General features: G+C 42.8%; 1 protein-coding gene across 2 annotated transcripts; it reads right to left on the minus strand.

The window, feature by feature from the left end:
• Positions 1-465: 465 nt before the first annotated feature.
• Positions 466-14,970, minus strand: LOC121567228 (SPRY domain-containing SOCS box protein 3-like). Of its 2 annotated transcripts, XM_041877144.2 has the most exons (7): positions 14,895-14,970; positions 9,574-9,685; positions 8,513-8,702; positions 7,973-8,160; positions 3,473-3,575; positions 3,204-3,329; positions 466-1,650 (listed from the first exon to the last, which is right to left on the minus strand). In XM_041877144.2, the coding sequence occupies exons 1-7, from the start codon at positions 14,945-14,947 to the stop codon at positions 1,109-1,111; spliced, it is 1,314 nt and encodes a 437-aa protein (XP_041733078.1). In that variant the 5' UTR covers positions 14,948-14,970; the 3' UTR covers positions 466-1,108. The 2 variants fall into 2 exon arrangements, with proteins under 2 accessions (XP_041733078.1, XP_041733079.1); XM_041877145.2 differs by lacking the exon at positions 14,895-14,970 and having other exon boundaries at positions 9,574-9,699.
• Positions 14,971-17,099: the final 2,129 nt, after the last annotated feature.

The following is a 17,099-nucleotide window of genomic DNA, read 5'->3' on the forward strand; positions in this document are numbered from 1 at the left end:
ATGTCATCTGACCATAGCACCACCTGGATTTAGCTAAACGGCATTGGCACTTGGATTGGAACCGGTGCTATATGGTCATATGACACAAAAATAGAGGTCTTTGGCCACACACAACAGTGGTGGGTTTGGCCTTCAAGAGCCGACTAGGTGAAAAATCTGTCGATGTGCCCTTGAGCAAGGCACTTAACCCTAATTGCTCCTGTAAGTCGCTCTGGATAAGAGCGTCTGCTAAATGACTAAAAATGTAAATGTAAAAAGAACAATGCATATGCACAGAGGTGGATCTTTGTTATGGAGTTATTTTGCGTCCACTGGTCATGGAGACCTTGTTAAGGTCAACAGCATCATGAACTCTACCAAGTACCAGGACATTTTAGCCCAAAACCTGGTTCCCTCAGCCAGGAGGCTGAAACACCAAGCACACATTTTTCAATGGCCATCTCAGTCTCCGGAATTGAACCCCATTGAAAACCTGTGGTTTGAATTGAAGAGGGCAGTCCTAAAGCGCAGACTAAGGATATCAAGGATCTGGAAAGATTCTGCATGGAAAACTGGGGATCCAATAAGCTCAGTATTTTTTTTTTTTTTTAAATTTATACAGTCTTTTTTGCTCATCGTTATCAAGGGATCCAATCATTCTGGACCCCACTGTATGTACAGTATATATTTACATATTTGTATACAAAGATGTATATTGAGCAATGCACCTTTTTCTAAATTCGAGCTTTGTGGCTCTCTGAGCCTTGATATGAAAGTATAGGGAGCGTAAATACAGTAGATGACTTGGTTCTAAGTCTGTTATCTATCTGACTCAAGAGCAGGGTGGTGGATATCAGGGGTGGCTGTCTTACCCTTCCCTTCAGCCAGGCAAGCTGGGGAGAGTTCATCGACAAAGTGCTTTAGAAGGACACTGTTGACAGTCTTTTGGGTGAGAGGGCATTCCACTCAGAACGTCTTAGAAAGTGCTTAGAAATCTGACTAAGATATAACTCTTTCCCTCTTGTGGACTTTTCCACCAGTAGATGGTAATGGCATTTGTAGAAAAGTCCAGAATAGATCAAGTGCCAACTTTATCTAACATTTCTGGGGGGATATTTGAAAAGGAAAGTCATGTCCAGCGGCATCTTTTCCACTGGAAGTCCTCACTGTATGAGTTGCTCCCTGGAAGGGTGGGCAGGCAGGGGCACAGGGAGGGGCAGGGCTGGGCACTGGGCGAGAGGAGGCAGGGGCATTGGCATGGTAGGGGGTTGGGTACAGGGCTAGGGGAGGAGCAGGGACTGAGGGAGGACAGCTGGCTGAGACAGGGGCTCGGGCATGGACTAGGCTCCTCAAGCAAGTCATCAGGCAACTCCACTGCAAAGTCATCAACGAAGTCTTCAGTCAAGTCCTCAGACTGCTCGGGGGCGCCGTTGTTGAGGGTGAACACCCAGCCCAACTGGATGTGGAGGAGGTGGCGCAGGCCCGGGGGCAGGGGCAGCAAGTTCAGGATGTCAGGGCAGTTGGGCCGCTGCTGGCGCAAGCGAGAGCAGCAGAGGTACTGCAGGGAGGTGGGTGTGTAGCAGGCCCGGATCACCTTCATACTGCTCTTGGCTGCAGTGGAGCACACCATAGGGTAGAACTTCTTATTCTGAAGCCTGGTGGTGGCCACACCTGAGGAACGGGAAGAAAGGAAGAGACTGAGACATTAGGCACATGGTCATATGTAAATCTAGAGCAAATGTTACCATTAACAGTTGAGGTAGAATACGTCAGCACTCTGAACAATCTAAACAGAACAAAAATATACAGTTCATATAAGGAAATCAGTCAATTGAAATAAATAAATTAGGCCCTAATCTATGGATTTCACATGACTGGGAATACAGATATACATCTGTTGGTCACAGACACCTTAAAAAAAAGGTAGGGGCGTGGATCAGAAAACCAGTCAGTATCTGGTGTGACCACCATTTGCCTCATGCAGAATGACACATCTCCTTCGCATAGAGTTGATTAGGCTGTTGATTGTGGCCTATGGAATGTTGTCCCACTCCTCTTCAATGGCTGTGTGAAGTTGCTGGATGTTGGCGGAAACTAGAACACACTGTCGTACACAAATTCAGAGCATCCCAAACATGCTCAATGGGTGACATGTCTGGTGAGTATGCAGGCCATGGAAGAACTGGGACATTTTCAGCTTCCAGGAATTGTGTACAGATCCTAAAACATGAGGTGATGGCGGCGGATGAATGGCACGACAATGGGCCTCAGGATTTCGTCACGGTATCTCTGTGCATTCAAATTGCCATCGATAAAATGCAGTTGTGTTCGTTGTCTGGAGCTTATGCCTTCCCTTACCATAACCCCACCGCCACCATGGGGCACTGTTCACAACGTTGACATCAGCAAAACGCTCGCCCACACGACGCCATACACGCTATCTGCCATCTGTCCGCTACAGTTGAAACCGGGGTTCATCCATGAAGAGCACACTTCTCCAGCGTGCCCGTGGCCATCGAAGGTGAGTGTTTACACACTGAAGAAGTCGGTTACGACACCGAACTGCAGTCAGGTCAAGACCCTGGTGAGGACGACAAGCACGCAGATGAGCTTCCCTGAGACGGTTTCTGACAGTTTGTGCAGATATTATTTGGTTGTGCAAACCCACAGTTTCATCAGCTGTCTGGGTGGCTGGCCTCAGACCATCCCGCAGGTGAAGAAACCGGATGTGGCGGTCCTGAGCTGGCGTGGTCTGCGTTTGTGAGGCCGGTTGGAGGTACTGCCAAATTCTCTAAAACGTGGTTGGAGGCAGCTTATGGTAGAGAAATGAACATTACATTCTCTGGCAACAGCTCTGGTGGACATTCCTGCAGTCAGCATTCCAATTACACGCTCCCTCAACTTGAGACATCTGTGGCAATATGTTGTGTGACAAAACTGCACATTTTAGAGTGGCCTTTTATTGTCCCCAGCACAAGGTGCACCTGTGTAATGATCATGCTGTTTAGTCAGCTTCTTGATATGCCACACCTGTCAGGTGGATGGATTATATTGGCAAAGGAGGAATGCTCACTAACAGGGATGTAAACAAATGTGTGTGTATGGAACATTTCTGGGATCTTTTATTTCAGCTCATGAAACATGGGGCCAACCCTTTACATGTTGTTTATATTTTTGTTCAGTATAGTTTGAATCAAGGAAAAAATCTAGTTTGTGTCACTCACCTATACAGCGGCGGTTCTTATAGAAGGTAAGGGTTCCATGCCATGTGTCAAAGTGCAGCCCTATGATGGAGCCTTGGCCAAAACGGGATGAAAAATTCACCTTGTCCCCTTTGTGCTGCAGGATACCTTGAATAGGAAATTAATAAAAACACATGAGTGGGGAAATAGGAGGGAAATTAGTGAATTGCTATGTATAAAGGTCAACCTGTAGAAGCTGTTCATATCCATAAGGCATGCCTATTCATAACATTTCTGGGTCGCCTCCTCACCTGTGTAGGAAAGTCCCCAGCTGTCCTCGTCCATCCCCAGCATACTGCAAAAACTGTGTTGGAACTTGTCCAGGTTGACCTCAGCGGTCCCGATGCCCACCATCTACATAGGAGACAAAACATACAATAGTAGGTAATAATGTTAAGGACTGTCTGGCTGATTGGCTGGCCTTGTTTGTCTGGCTGATTGGCTGGCCTTGTTTGTCTGGCTGATTGGCTGGCCTTGTTTGTCTGGCTGATTGGCTGGCCTTGTTTGTCTGGCTGGTTGGCTGGTCTTGTTTGTCTGGCTGGTTTGCTGGCCTTGTTTGTCTGGCTGGTTGGCTGGCCTTGTTTGTCTAGCTGGCTGGCTGGTTGGCTGGCCTTGTTTGTCTGGCTGGTTGGCTGGCCTTGTTTGTCTGGCTGGTTGCTTGGCCTTGTTTGTCTGGCTGGCTGGTTGGCTGGCCTTGTTTGTCTGGCTGGTTGGCTGGCCTTGTTTGTCTGGCTGGTTGCTTGGCCTTGTTTGTTTGGCTGGTTGGCTGGCCTTGTTTGTCTGGCTGGTTGGCTGGCCTTGTTTGTCTGGCTGGTTGGCTGGCCTTGTTTGTCTGGCTGGTTGGCTGGCCTTGTTTGTCTGGCTGGTTGGCTGGCCTTGTTTGTCTGGCTGGTTGGCTGGCCTTGTTTGTCTGGCTGGCTGGCTGGTTGGCTGGCCTTGTTTGTCTGGCTGGTTGGCTGGCCTTATCTGTCTGTCTATTTTGCCTTGCCTTGATTTGTCTTGTCTGTCTCTGTCTGTTTGTTTATCAAATTATTTATGCCAGGGCTCGATTTGAGGGTGTATGTGGGGGTATGCCATACCCCTTGTGAAAGAAATGCAATAACCCTTGTTAGTTTAAGATTTTGAAGGGGCAACATGTATCCTGATTATATACAGCGATCTATAATGATGCTTAAGTCTGCGATGCTTTAGCATAGAATCAAGCTTTCACAAGAAAGATGTGCTTCTGATGCACATGGGGATATCTTTGGGTCGTCTCTATGATATTCTAATGTAAAAAAAAAAGAACACAAGTAATCTGTGTGACTCTCGCTATCAATTGAGCTAATCACTTTCTGAAAAATAAGATGTTTAACTAAATTGATACTTGATGGTTCGAATAAATTACATTATTATAACATATTTATTAGGGGAATTACATTGGTGAAAAGTCAATACTTTATTTTCCCTATATTTATTACTGTATCATGAAATAGCCTACCTTAAAGATGTAATGAATTTCAGGAAATTAGCTTCAAAACAACAAAACATTCATAGGGCCCCCAAATTAAGACAAAAAAAACAGAACTTGAGCATGCATAACTATTCACCCCCCCCAAAGTCAATACTTTTGTAGAGCCACCTTTTGCAGAAATTACAGCTGCAAGTCTCTTGGGGTATGTCTCTATAAGCTTGGCACATCTAGCCACTGGGATTTTTGCCCATTCTTCAAGGCAAAACTGCTCCAGCTCCTTCAAGTTGGATGGGTTCCGCTGGTGTACAGCAATCTTTTAAGTCATACCACAGATTCTCAATTGGATTGGGAACATTTAAATGTTCCCCTTAAACCACTCGAGTGTTTCTTTAGCAGTATGCTTAGGGTCATTGTCCTGCTGGAAGGTGAACCTCCGTCCCAGTCTCAAATCTCTGGAAGACTGAAACAGGTTTCCCTCAAGAATTTCTCTGTATTTAGCGCCATCCATCATTCCTTCAATTCTGACAAATTTCCCCGTTCCTGCCGATGAAAAACATCCCCACAGCATGATGCTGCCACCACCATGCTTCACTGTGGGGATGGTGTTCTCGGGGGGATGAGAGGTGTTGGGTTTGCGCCAGACATAGCGTTTTCCTTGATGGCCAAAAACCTCAATTTTAGTCTCATCTGACCAGAGTACCTTCTTCCATATGTTTGGGGAGTCTCCCACATGCCTTTTGGCGAACACCAAACGTGTTTGCCTATTTTTTTCTTTTAGCAATGGCTTTTTTCTGGCCACTCTTCCTTAAAGCCCAGCTCTGTGGAGTGTATGGCTTAAAGTGGTCCTATGGACAGATACTCCAATCTCCGCTGTGGAGCTTTGCAGCTCCTTCAGGGTTATCTTTGGTCTCTTTGTTGCCTCTCTGATTAATGCCCTCCTTGCCTGGTCCGTGAGTTTTGGTGGGCGGCCCTCTCTTGGCAGGTTTGTTGTGGTGCCATATTCTTTCCATTTGTTAATAATGGATTTAAAGGTGCTCCGTTGGATGTTCAAAGTTTCTGATATTTTTTTATAACCCAACCCTGATTTGTACTTCTCCACAACTTTGTCCCTGACCTGTTTGGAGAGCTCCTTGGTCTTCATGGTGCCGCTTGCTTGGTGGTGCCCCTTGCTTAGTGGTGTTGCAGACTCGGGAACCTTTCAGAACAGGTGTATATATACTGAGATCATGTGACAGATCATGTGACACTTAGATTGCACACTGGTGGACTTTATTTAACTAATTATGTGACTTCTGAAGGTAATTGGTTGCACCAGATCTTATTTAGGGGCTTCATAGCAAAGGGGGTGAATACATATGCACACTCCGTTATTTATTTTTTTGAATTTTATGAAACAAGTTATTTTTTTCATTTCACTTCACCAATTTAGACTATTTTGTGTATGTCCATTACATGAAATCCAAATTAAAATCCATTCAAATTACAGGTTGTTATGCAACAAAATAGGAAAAACGCCAAGGGGGATAAATACTTTTGCAAGGCACTGTATATCTTGATTAGATAAGTATTCAAACCCCTGAGTCAATACATGTTAGAATCACCTTTGTTAGTGATTACAGCTGTGAATCTTTCTGGGTAAGTCTCTAAGAGCTTTGCACACCTGGATTGTACAATATTTACACATTATACTTTCTTTTTATTCTTCAAGCTCTGTCAAGTTGCTTGTTGATCATTGCTAGACCAGCATTTTCAAGTCTTGCCATAGATCTTCAAGCCAATTTAAGTCAAAACTTTAACTAGGCCACTCAGGAACATTCAATGTCATCTTGGTAAGCACCTCCAGTGTATATTTGGCCTCCCAGTGTCTGTTGGAAAGCAGACTGAACCATGTTTTCCTCTAGGATTTAGCCTGTGCTTAGCTCTATTCCGTTTCCTTTTATCCATAAAAACTCCCTAGTCCTTGCCGATGACAAGCAGAACCATAACATGATGCAGCCACCACCATGCTTGAAAATATGAAGAGTGGTACTCAGTGATGTGTTGTGTTGAATTTGCCCCAAACATAACGCGTTGTATTCAAGACATAAAGTTCTGTACAGGCTTCCTTCTTTTCACTCTGTCAATTAGGTTAGTATTGTGGAATAACTACAATGTTGTTGATCCATCCTCAGTTTGCTCCTATCACAGCCATTAAACTCTGTTTTAACCCCCTAGAGTCGATATCCGTGCCCCTGCAGAAATCTAGTTAGCATAATTTAAAAATCCCCATCAAAATACGTCAGTTTAAACTGCCGATGTCGCCCTTCCGCATTTGCGGTGAAAGGTGGCAGAGCTAGAGTGGTGTTTGTCAGACCATGAGATTTCTGAAGGCACCATTGCCTATCTCAATGAAAATTGATTAAAATAGGCCCAAATGCAGGCTACAGTCAGCATTCTTGCCTTCAACTTTGACCAACTCACACCCTGGTCATAGGCCTAAGCCTCCCAGGAATCCTCAGAATTGACCAACTAACAGCTTCTTTTACAAAACAAATCTCCCCCGGGGGTCCCCGGGTATAGCAGTGAGGCCATGGGAAAGCCCCGCTGACAGCTCTCATTCACTACTGCTAATACACACGGATCACTCTCAAACAATGTTCTGCTTTTACGCCTATTGTAAGGTTTAAAAACAAAACAAACATGAAAACTTTCTCCATATTGGAAGGCATTGTTTTCATTTTAGTCTACCCTAACAATGTTACTCTATATATTTATTACCAATTTCTGTTGGATATTCACTTCCTGCTTCACACTTATAAAAATATATATTATTTTAAGATTAACATGGAATGCGCCAAATGTATTAAATACATCGGCCAATTCAGAAGGGAAGAGATAAACTTTCTGGGATCAACATGTATTATACCTCAGTCCACTGTAGATGGAGTGCTCTGTCCATAATAAGTCTCGCACCTGAGACTGCATAGACTGGGAAACAGAGCCAGTTTCCGACTCAGTCCCTGGGAGTGGTTAAATTTTGCCTACTCACAAATCGGTTTAGAACTTAATGATTTGGGATATCAAGGAAAACTCCATCGGGAGTACAATAACTTGTAGCCTTAAGTTTAGTTAACAAGTCTCTACATGTTCAACATTCGTACAGACTTTCGTTGAATTTCCACGACACTTGTTAACCTTTAACAATTCGACCCCTGTCTATACTGTAGCTATACCATGGGCCTACACTATCTGTAAACATGTAAGGGTTAAGGTTAACCTACTTCGGGTAATTCCTGACCTGGATGTTTTGCGTACATACCATGTCTGTGCCGTAGACGGGTGACGTCATCTTGATCTCCCAGAAGTGCTGTCCATCTGCCAGCTCCTTGGTGCCGCGGATGGCGGCTGTGCCACAGCTGTACTCAGAGTGGAAGCTCACCTTGCGGTTGTCACAGCTCAGGAACGCAGCATTGGGCTTAACACCCTCATCCCACACCCAGTCAAAACCTGCATAGACACAATATGATGGTTATATTAAGATTCATACACACTAATTCATGACCATCCATTGATAACACCTGCTACATTTTCCAGGTACAATGTTTAAGCTATACTGTGCATGCTCATATACATAATAGCTCCACATCCATTCAAAACGTGGACATACAAATACATGCACACACATACACACAATATTATCAGCCCATATCCAGTCGGAGTCAGAACACAGAAACTGACATCGCTTGACAGCACAAAGAGGAGACAATTATTCATTCACCTATACAGTAAACACAGACCAGACTAAGTGAAAGACATAAAAATATACACAGATCCATAGTTCCCCAGTCCCACTACACACCCTGGTCCTCCTCTCCACACAGGCAGTCGTTGAGGGTCTGGAAGCCCTGCAGCAGAGCCCCAGGGCTGGTTTCCTCCCAGGGGTCACAGTGGCAGTAGGACTCCCCTGTCACAGGCACCGTGTCAGGCACAACGTCTGTCACCTCCGGGATGATGGCCAGGTAATCCACTTCTGAGTCCGAGTCGCTGATCTGATTGACGCAAATGGGATAGACAGAGCTGGTCAAGGCTACTGAGTTGGACATTTGAGACTGTCCCTAGTTTTAACTGAGAGAACAGGTAGACTGAACCACACTTGAGAAGACTAATTTGTGAGAAGCTGAGGAATTCGCAATCGGAGCGCTTTCAGAAAGAAAAACTTAAATGAACACAAAACCAAAAACTAGCTTGGTAGGTCCTGTTTGCAGTGCACAGTGATTCCAGACCGAGCTCGTACAGGTTCTTTAAAGCTTCTATAGGTTGACCCTTTCCCTAAAAAGCGACCCTTGCATTCCCATTGGAGCGCAAGCAGGGCATGCCAGCATTTAAAAATAGACCTGTGCCAAAAATATGGACCGTCCATGCCTTAGGAGCCCCCATTCAGTAGACACAGCCATTTTGAGACAGTTGAATCCACCATGGAAAACTACTGGCTGCAATGAGGTCAGACTTTCGATCATGCCGCGGCCTCGTGTTCTCTCTCAGACTCAGCATTCTCCCATTGCTCCACATTGCTCTTTCAACTCTTATCACCCCCTCTCTACCCTAACTCCTCTCTTGGTCTGCCTCACTCACCCCACACACTCATTTCCACACTCTTTTACCTCTCATCACTCCACCCCTTCTATTCTTTAATTTTTTCGAATCACCTATAGTCCTTGCTCCACTCTTCCCTCCTTTCCATCTCACCACTGCACTCCCCCCTCTCTCTCTCCCTCACTCCTTCATCTCTATCACTCCCCCACTCCTCCCTCTCTTACTCCCCCCACTCCCTCTCTATCTTTCTCACTCCCCCACTCCCTCTCACTCCCCCACTCCTCTCTCTCCCCCACTTCCATCCATCCCCCCTCTCCCGGTTCTCACCTGTGTGTGTTCGTCGCCCCACTCCTCTCTGTCATTCACCAGTACCACAGCCATGGTGTCAATGTCTCGTTGGATGTCGCTCCACACGTAGTGCTGAGCTTGGCTGTTCCTGCTTCTCCGTAGCATGGCCGCGCCAAAGGGACAGGAAGGAAAAATCACAAATAAGCTAAATATAACACATATATAATATAAAATGCAAAGGATTATCATAAAACATTTAGTAATATGATTATTACAAAATCAGTCCTATGTTGAATTGAATGTAACCTAACCTATATCCCACTATTTCAGCATGGTGAACTTATGTTGGCAGACATATGTGCATCCCATTTCCCTACTTGAAACTAGGCTAAATATGTTTCCAAGATCACACCACACATGTTCAACTTGACAAAGCTATTTGAACTTGAATAATTTATATGCCCTGCTGGTGGGAATGATATGATCAGTTAAAATACTCAGTCACATGTAGTGGTGAAGTTGAAATATCAATTGCATTGATGTAGCATCTAATAAAATATATTATATTCGGAAACAACACTGATTTTATTGGTTTATTTGGGTTACATGACCCAGATGGGGATGTCATTTGGCACAAGAAATGACACATGAGATTGTTTTTCAAATACTGAAAGGGAGATAGTACTGAGCACGTGTTCATTTCAACTATCTAACTTCAAACATTATACAAACGGGCAAACTAGGTCGATTGTATCCTCTTTCACCCCTACCACCTTTCCCTCTATGGGCAATACAAGATGCCAACTAGTCCTTGAAAAAGCACTGAAACAAAGGTTTGGGGTCAATACCATTTCAATTCAGTTCATTCAGGAAGTAAACAAACTAGAAAGGGTAATCTTTCAAGAAAAATTGTGTGACTTGCTTTAGCTGTCCAAAAGTATTTTAATGTAAGTTTAAGAAATGTAGAAGTTTAAATACAGTTGTTAGAGGCTGGTGTAGTGGGATAATAACAGCAGAAGTGACTGCAGTACAGTGGTGAGAAAAGTACCCTATTGTCATACTTGAGTAAAAGTAAAGATAGAAAATGACTCAAGTGAAAGTCACCAAGTAAAATGCTACTTCAGTAAAAGTCTAAAAGTATTTGGTTTTAAATATACTTATGTATCAAAAGTAAATGTTATTGCTAAAATATACTTAAGTATCAATAGTAAAGTATAAATCATTTGAATTTCCTTATATTAAGCAAACCAGACGGCACCATTATAGTTGTAGAAGTAGTAGCAGTACACTGCAGCAGTAATAATTACTGTTGTAGATAGGTAGGCTAAATGGTAGGCTAATGGCCATTATAACCGGGTGGTTCAAGCCCTGAATGCTGATTGGCTGAAAGCTGTGGTATATCAAACCATATACCACATATGACCCCAAATATAATTATACAGTTCTAATTACGCTGGTAACCAGTTTATAATAGCAATAAGGCACCTCGGGGGTTTGTGGTATTTGGCCAATATACAACGACTAGAGGCTGTATCCAGGCACTCCACGTTGCGTCGTGCATTAAGAACAGCACTTAGCCGTGGTATAATTGCCATATACCACACCTCCTCGTGCCTTATTGCTTAATTATAACTCTGTTTCGTGTCCTGCCTAAGAATAGCGCTTAGCCGTGGTATATTGGTCATATACCACACCCCCTTGGGCATTATTGCTTAAGTATAACACGGCTAAGGGCTGTTCTTATGTGCGAAGCGGAGTATACCACAAACCCCCAAGGTGCCTTATTGCTATTATTAACTGGTTACCAACATAAATAGAATAGTAAAATAGTATTTTTGCGTCATACTTATATATATTGTCTGATATACACAGCCTGAAATACTGTTTAAGCCATTCAGCCTCCATGACCCAATCTACCCGGATTATAATCAGTTTTATGTGCTATAATAAAACAAATTCTGAACCTTCCGTGGCAGTTAAAGATGAGATCCGCGACAGGTGAAACAGCGCCACTGGTCGCCCCAGGCGCATTTGTTATTGTTATCGTTTTGTTCTTTAAAAGGAGGAGATAATGGCCTCCCGAGTGGCGCAGCGGTCTAAGGCACTGCATCGCAGTGTTGCGGCGTCACTACAGCTTGGGGTTTGATCCCAGGCTGTGTCATTACCGGCCGTGACCGTAGGGCGGCGCACAATTGGCCCAGCATCGTCCGGGTTAGGGGAGGGTTTGGTCGGGGGGGGGCTTTACTTGGCTCATCGCGCTCAAGCGACTCCTTGTGGCGGGCCGGGCGCCTGCAGGCTGACTTCGGTCATCAGTTGAACGGTGTTTCCTACCACACATTGGTGCAGTTAAGTGAGCGGGTGTTAAGAAGCGCGGTTTGGCGGGTCATGTTTCGGAGGACGCATGACTCGACCTTCGCCTCTCCCGAGCTCGTTGGGGAGTTGCTGCGATGAGACAAGATCGTAATCACGAAATTGGGGAGAAAAAGGAGGGTGAAAAATTAATTACAAAAAAAGAGGAGATGAGCATCTGAGGGAATAAAACAGTGTTTGTTGGTTGAAGTAACCTATTTGTTGTTGTAATATCGTATACGGACGTGGTAGTTTCACAGCAACGGATTCCAACTTTAATTCAACAGTGGGAAGTTCGCTTAATGAAAGTATTTGATGTGGTTACTAAAACAGCTGTATCTCTTGCTTGATAGAAGATATTTGTCTACCTTGTTGGGAAAGTGGTCAAAATTGCAGTTGTATCTAAAAGTTGTGAGAAAAAGTAGTTGATATGGTTACTTAAATAGCTCTATCTCTGGATTGGTAGTATGTATTTCTAATCTGATTCCAGATTTGAATAGCGGAAAAATAGATAAAGATTTCATATGCTCTAAGTCTTTGTTGAACTTGTTGGGAAGGTGGTCAAAATAGCTGATTTGTGCAAAAGTCAGTGTTTACAGTGAAGTCAACGTTGATTTAACTATGGGAAGTTTAGAATGTCTAAAATTTGATGTTTTTTTTATTTTTATTTTTAAAAAATTAGTCATTTAGCAGACGCTCTAATCCAGAGCGATTTACAGTTAGTGAGTGCATACATTTTCATATTAAACTAAACTGAATTAACTGAAATTGGAATTAAACTGAATTGAAATGGAATTTCAGTTTGCTTCCTGAATTTACTGAATTTAAATAGAATTGACCCCTAGCCTGCTTGAAACATACAGGCTCCACAGAACAACACACAAACTGAACACTGGAATTGCTAACCTATATTCTCCCTTGTCTGAGGTTGAAGTTCTGTTGCTCCATATGGACTGTTTCCACATGTAAGTATGACCTTTAAATCCAACCTGCCTTCTAGTGTGCCATTTTGGCAGCGAGTCTGGAGTCTGTGAGCCGGTTCACGAGATCAACAGTGATAATGTATTTTGACCTACTGACTGCATCGAGTGATCATAAATTATTAAGCCCCTGGGTGGGGTTGGGTGAATGGGATGGGGGTTGGGGGTGGAGGCCCACCTATTCTTGTTTAACTTCCTTTACATACTAAATGTACTATATCTTAAAGTTCCAATGCAGACGTTTTTTAAATCTCAATATCAAATCATTTCTGGGTAACAATGAAGTACCTTACTGTGATTGTTTTCAATTAAAATGGTCAAAAAGAAACAATAATAGCTTCTTACCAAAGTGCAATTTCTCAAGCAAGAATTTTGCTAGGACTGTCTGGGAGTGGTCTGAGTGGGGAGGGAAAAACTGACAACTAGCTGTTATTGGCAGAGAGGTTTGGAACTCTTTCTTATTGGTCTATTAGCTAATTTACTGCCTGGTGATGTCACCAGGTAGGCCAAAACTCCATCCCACCAAAACAGGCTGAAATTTCAAGCGGTCTTTTCAAACAGCTCTTACACTAAAGGGGCATTATCATAATTTTCACAATTTCACAGTATTATTCCAAACTCACAGTGTAGAAATATATATAAAACACAGGAAAATCACATTATTGACTGCACTGGGCCTTTAAACTCATGAGCAAAATTAGCTTTACTTTGTATTATGTCTTTTAAAAAGGTTTTTCTTTTTTCTCTTCTGAGTGGCAGCCCACAGGTACAACATAGATATACAGTATATGTGGAAAATAATGAATGAAAATGTAATATGAACTGAATATATGAAATTATATATGAATTTGAATACTGTACCTGTAACCCCCCAATGAAAAAATTACAAAGTAAATCAAAATTGGCACACAAAAAAAGAAAGCATTAAGTCCTATTCTCTCACCCCCACCCCTTTGTCCTTTCCATAAAAATTCTGGGCATTATGATAAGGATTTGATTTGGTTCGCAAGATCAACAGTGATCTTGTTGTTTGACCTACTGACTGCATTGTGTGATGTGATCATAAATGATTAAGCCCTACATGTTCTCACCCCCCACCACCCTCCCAGTAAAAATGTATGTCCCTATGATAACGATTTGATTTGGGGTCAAATAATGTATGCTCAGTGGAGTTGAGTTGGAATGGAATCTGCACCTGATGGCATGCCTTGCTTAGGCCTAATGTTTCCACAGAAAACAAGTAGCAGCTGGGTAGACTGCTGTACAAACAGGTGCACCAGATCATTGGCAATGGTTTAGATAAGGGAGTCTGGTGCGCCTCACTTTAATGGTGCTTAGCCTACATACTCTATCACCGTCATCTGAGTCACCCAGGCTGCATCCATGGCTCCACGTCAATCCAAATCTAATGTATGTTATCTGGATACAAGCGCAACCCCATGTATTTTTATGCATGAGCACCAAACACATTGTCAGTTCGTTTATTTTCTTAATTTCTTAATACATTTTTATTCAGAGCCAAGTTTGAATTGCTCTTAGCTTTCTCCCTTATGTCCAAGATGCAATGGGTTATTTAGTAAACATTTACATGTAAGTAGTTTCCCCCTGAATTTAAGTAAATATTGGTTTTCCAATACATAAATCCCTAATGATTTCCTATATATTCATTACATAGTAATAGTTAGTTGAACCAAAAGTGTAATTTGTCGTCTGATTTACGTTTGACTAGTAGCAGTTTAAATTGTACACAGTTTTTTAACAGAGTTATTGAGGTGCTTTTATCCCAAGGGACAGATACATACACTGTTAAAGTTGACATTTTTGATTCACATAAAAGCCATAGGCTGGCTATACTTAACTGACATCTACGGACTGTCAAATATATAATACAATAGCCATTTCAGTCATTTAGCAGACGCTCTTATCCAGAGCAATTTACAGGAGCAATTATTGTTAAGTGGCTTGCTCAACGCTCTTAACCGCTAGGCTACCTGCTGCCCTACTTTCATTAAACCAGGAAAATGTTCTTACCTTATAGTTGTCTTCTTATGAACTATCTTGCGGTGACTCATCTTACATGTCATGTCTTCTATACCAGACTCCTGAGTGTGACAGGTGCAACTTGCTCCATGACCTAGTTCCCTGCACGCCAGACATCAACAAAACCCTTACCCGCCCACACCTAGCACTGATTGGATAAGTGTGCTAAAAGGGGGGAGTCTATGCTAATTTGCCTATCTAAATAGGGTAGATATAAAATTGTGGTAGAGATTGTATTGTGGCTTTATGTAGGTGTCATTTGTGGCAGTATTAACAGCCTTTATTTATTGATGCATGGTCTCATTGCCCTGGTTAGATAAAGCATGGGAATTCGGAACAGAGAGTAAATATTTATTTGATAATATTGTCAAAGTGTGATACTATTACAAAAATATTAAAAGTTTACCTTTATGAACATCAGGAAATATGCAAGGGAAATGAATTACCTTTATAGCCAAAATCAGAAAGGATGTGTAAAATGTGTAAGTGAGTGGGGGAAAGGGTTCTAGGGTAGGTACAGAAATCATAATTGTGAAATTCAATAGAGGCCAAGGCTGCATGACCGCACTTGTAGTATGTGGCCTCAAAGCTGCTTTAACAGCATCAAGTAGCTTCTATGCTATGTGCATACACCCTGTGCACCAGGCAAAAAATCTGAAACATTTCCCGTGTTATGCTTACACACGTGTTCGGAGCACAAGCACTAACCCTAACCCTATCAAGGTGTGTATCAATTAAAACGTTTGTTTTTTGAAAATTATTTATCGCTAATATGAAAGATCAGGTCCTTATGCTTCCAAAACCGCACCGCAAGCGAGGCGCGTTAATGTTCAGATTGAGCGTCGGAGCTCTTAACAAAACTGCCCCATACAGAAGATGCCTTCGTCCAATGACGGTTATATATAATGTAATGGAACTAAGAGTCATGATCAAGGGCTAGACTATTCATAGACGCTAGCTAAACTCTAGCATCTATTCACAAAAAGGTATCTTCGCTCATGGGGTTTCGTTAAGAGCCATGACGCTCGGTCTGAACTTTAAAACGTATCGCTTGCGGTACGGTTTTGGAAACATATGGACCTGTTCTATCCTATCAGCGACAAATAATTATGGGGGGGCTAGGGTTCCCACACAGCCATATTTCCATGTTAAAGCGCTTGTTTATGGAAGACAGACAAGACAATGTTGACCACCTGTGCCAATTAGCTATCTAGCGTGCTTCTGAACACCTGTATGTAAAGGAAGGAGGACGCCAGAAAAGTGTTGTAACTGAAAAATACTGTCGGCTGCAACTGTGTTAAAACCTGTTTAAACAGTGTACATTAAGTGTATATTTAGCATTTGTGAAATTATTTTGATGTAAAATAGAGGGCTTTATGTTTCCAAAAGCGTATCACAAGCAAGGATTATTTGCGTTTCTAAACATTCAAACAGAGCGTCAGGATTGTAGTTCACATGGTCCCAGCTGTGAGCAGTACTTAAGGCTGAGGAACCGGGAAGGGAGAATGCCCCCTTGTGTTCTTGAGAGCCACGTTTGCGAGCTTGCTCTATGAAGTTGTTTCCGACCGGAATATTAACATGCGACTCTATTTTAACTCCTCCAGATTTACTGGTTTGGTTGAACAGTGCAGAAGAGAATCTCCCCCAACAGTTTTTTCTCTCTCGTCATGACCAGAATGTGGGTTGCCACTAGTTTAAAAAAAAGTTTATACATTTACATTTTAGTCATTTAGCAGACGCCCTTATCCAGAGCGACTTACAGTTAGTGAGTGCATACATTATTATATATATATATATTTTTTTTCATACTGGCCCCTCGTGGGAATCGAACCCACAACCCTGGTGTTGCAAACGCCACGGTCTACCAACTGAGCTACATCCCTGCCGGCCATTCCCTCCCCTACCCTGGACGACGCTGGGCCAATTGTGCGCCGCCCCATGGGTCTCCCGGTCGCAAAGTAAAGTAATAATTATGGCTAAACCCAGGCCATTTCTACAATTTCTGTTCTTAAATTCTAATTTTAAACCTAACCTTAACCACACTGCTAACATTATGCCTAACCTTAAATTAAGACCAAAAAGACTACCCTTATTTTGACCTCCCCACATTATAATTGGAAGAGGAAGTGTAAACTCCAACGTAGCCTATTAGCTAGAAGGGTCACTCGAAACATATTTTCACTAAGAGCAGCTGTT

This window comes from Coregonus clupeaformis, chromosome 1 (genome assembly GCF_020615455.1).
Source record: "Coregonus clupeaformis isolate EN_2021a chromosome 1, ASM2061545v1, whole genome shotgun sequence".
Classification (NCBI taxonomy): domain Eukaryota; kingdom Metazoa; phylum Chordata; class Actinopteri; order Salmoniformes; family Salmonidae; genus Coregonus; species Coregonus clupeaformis.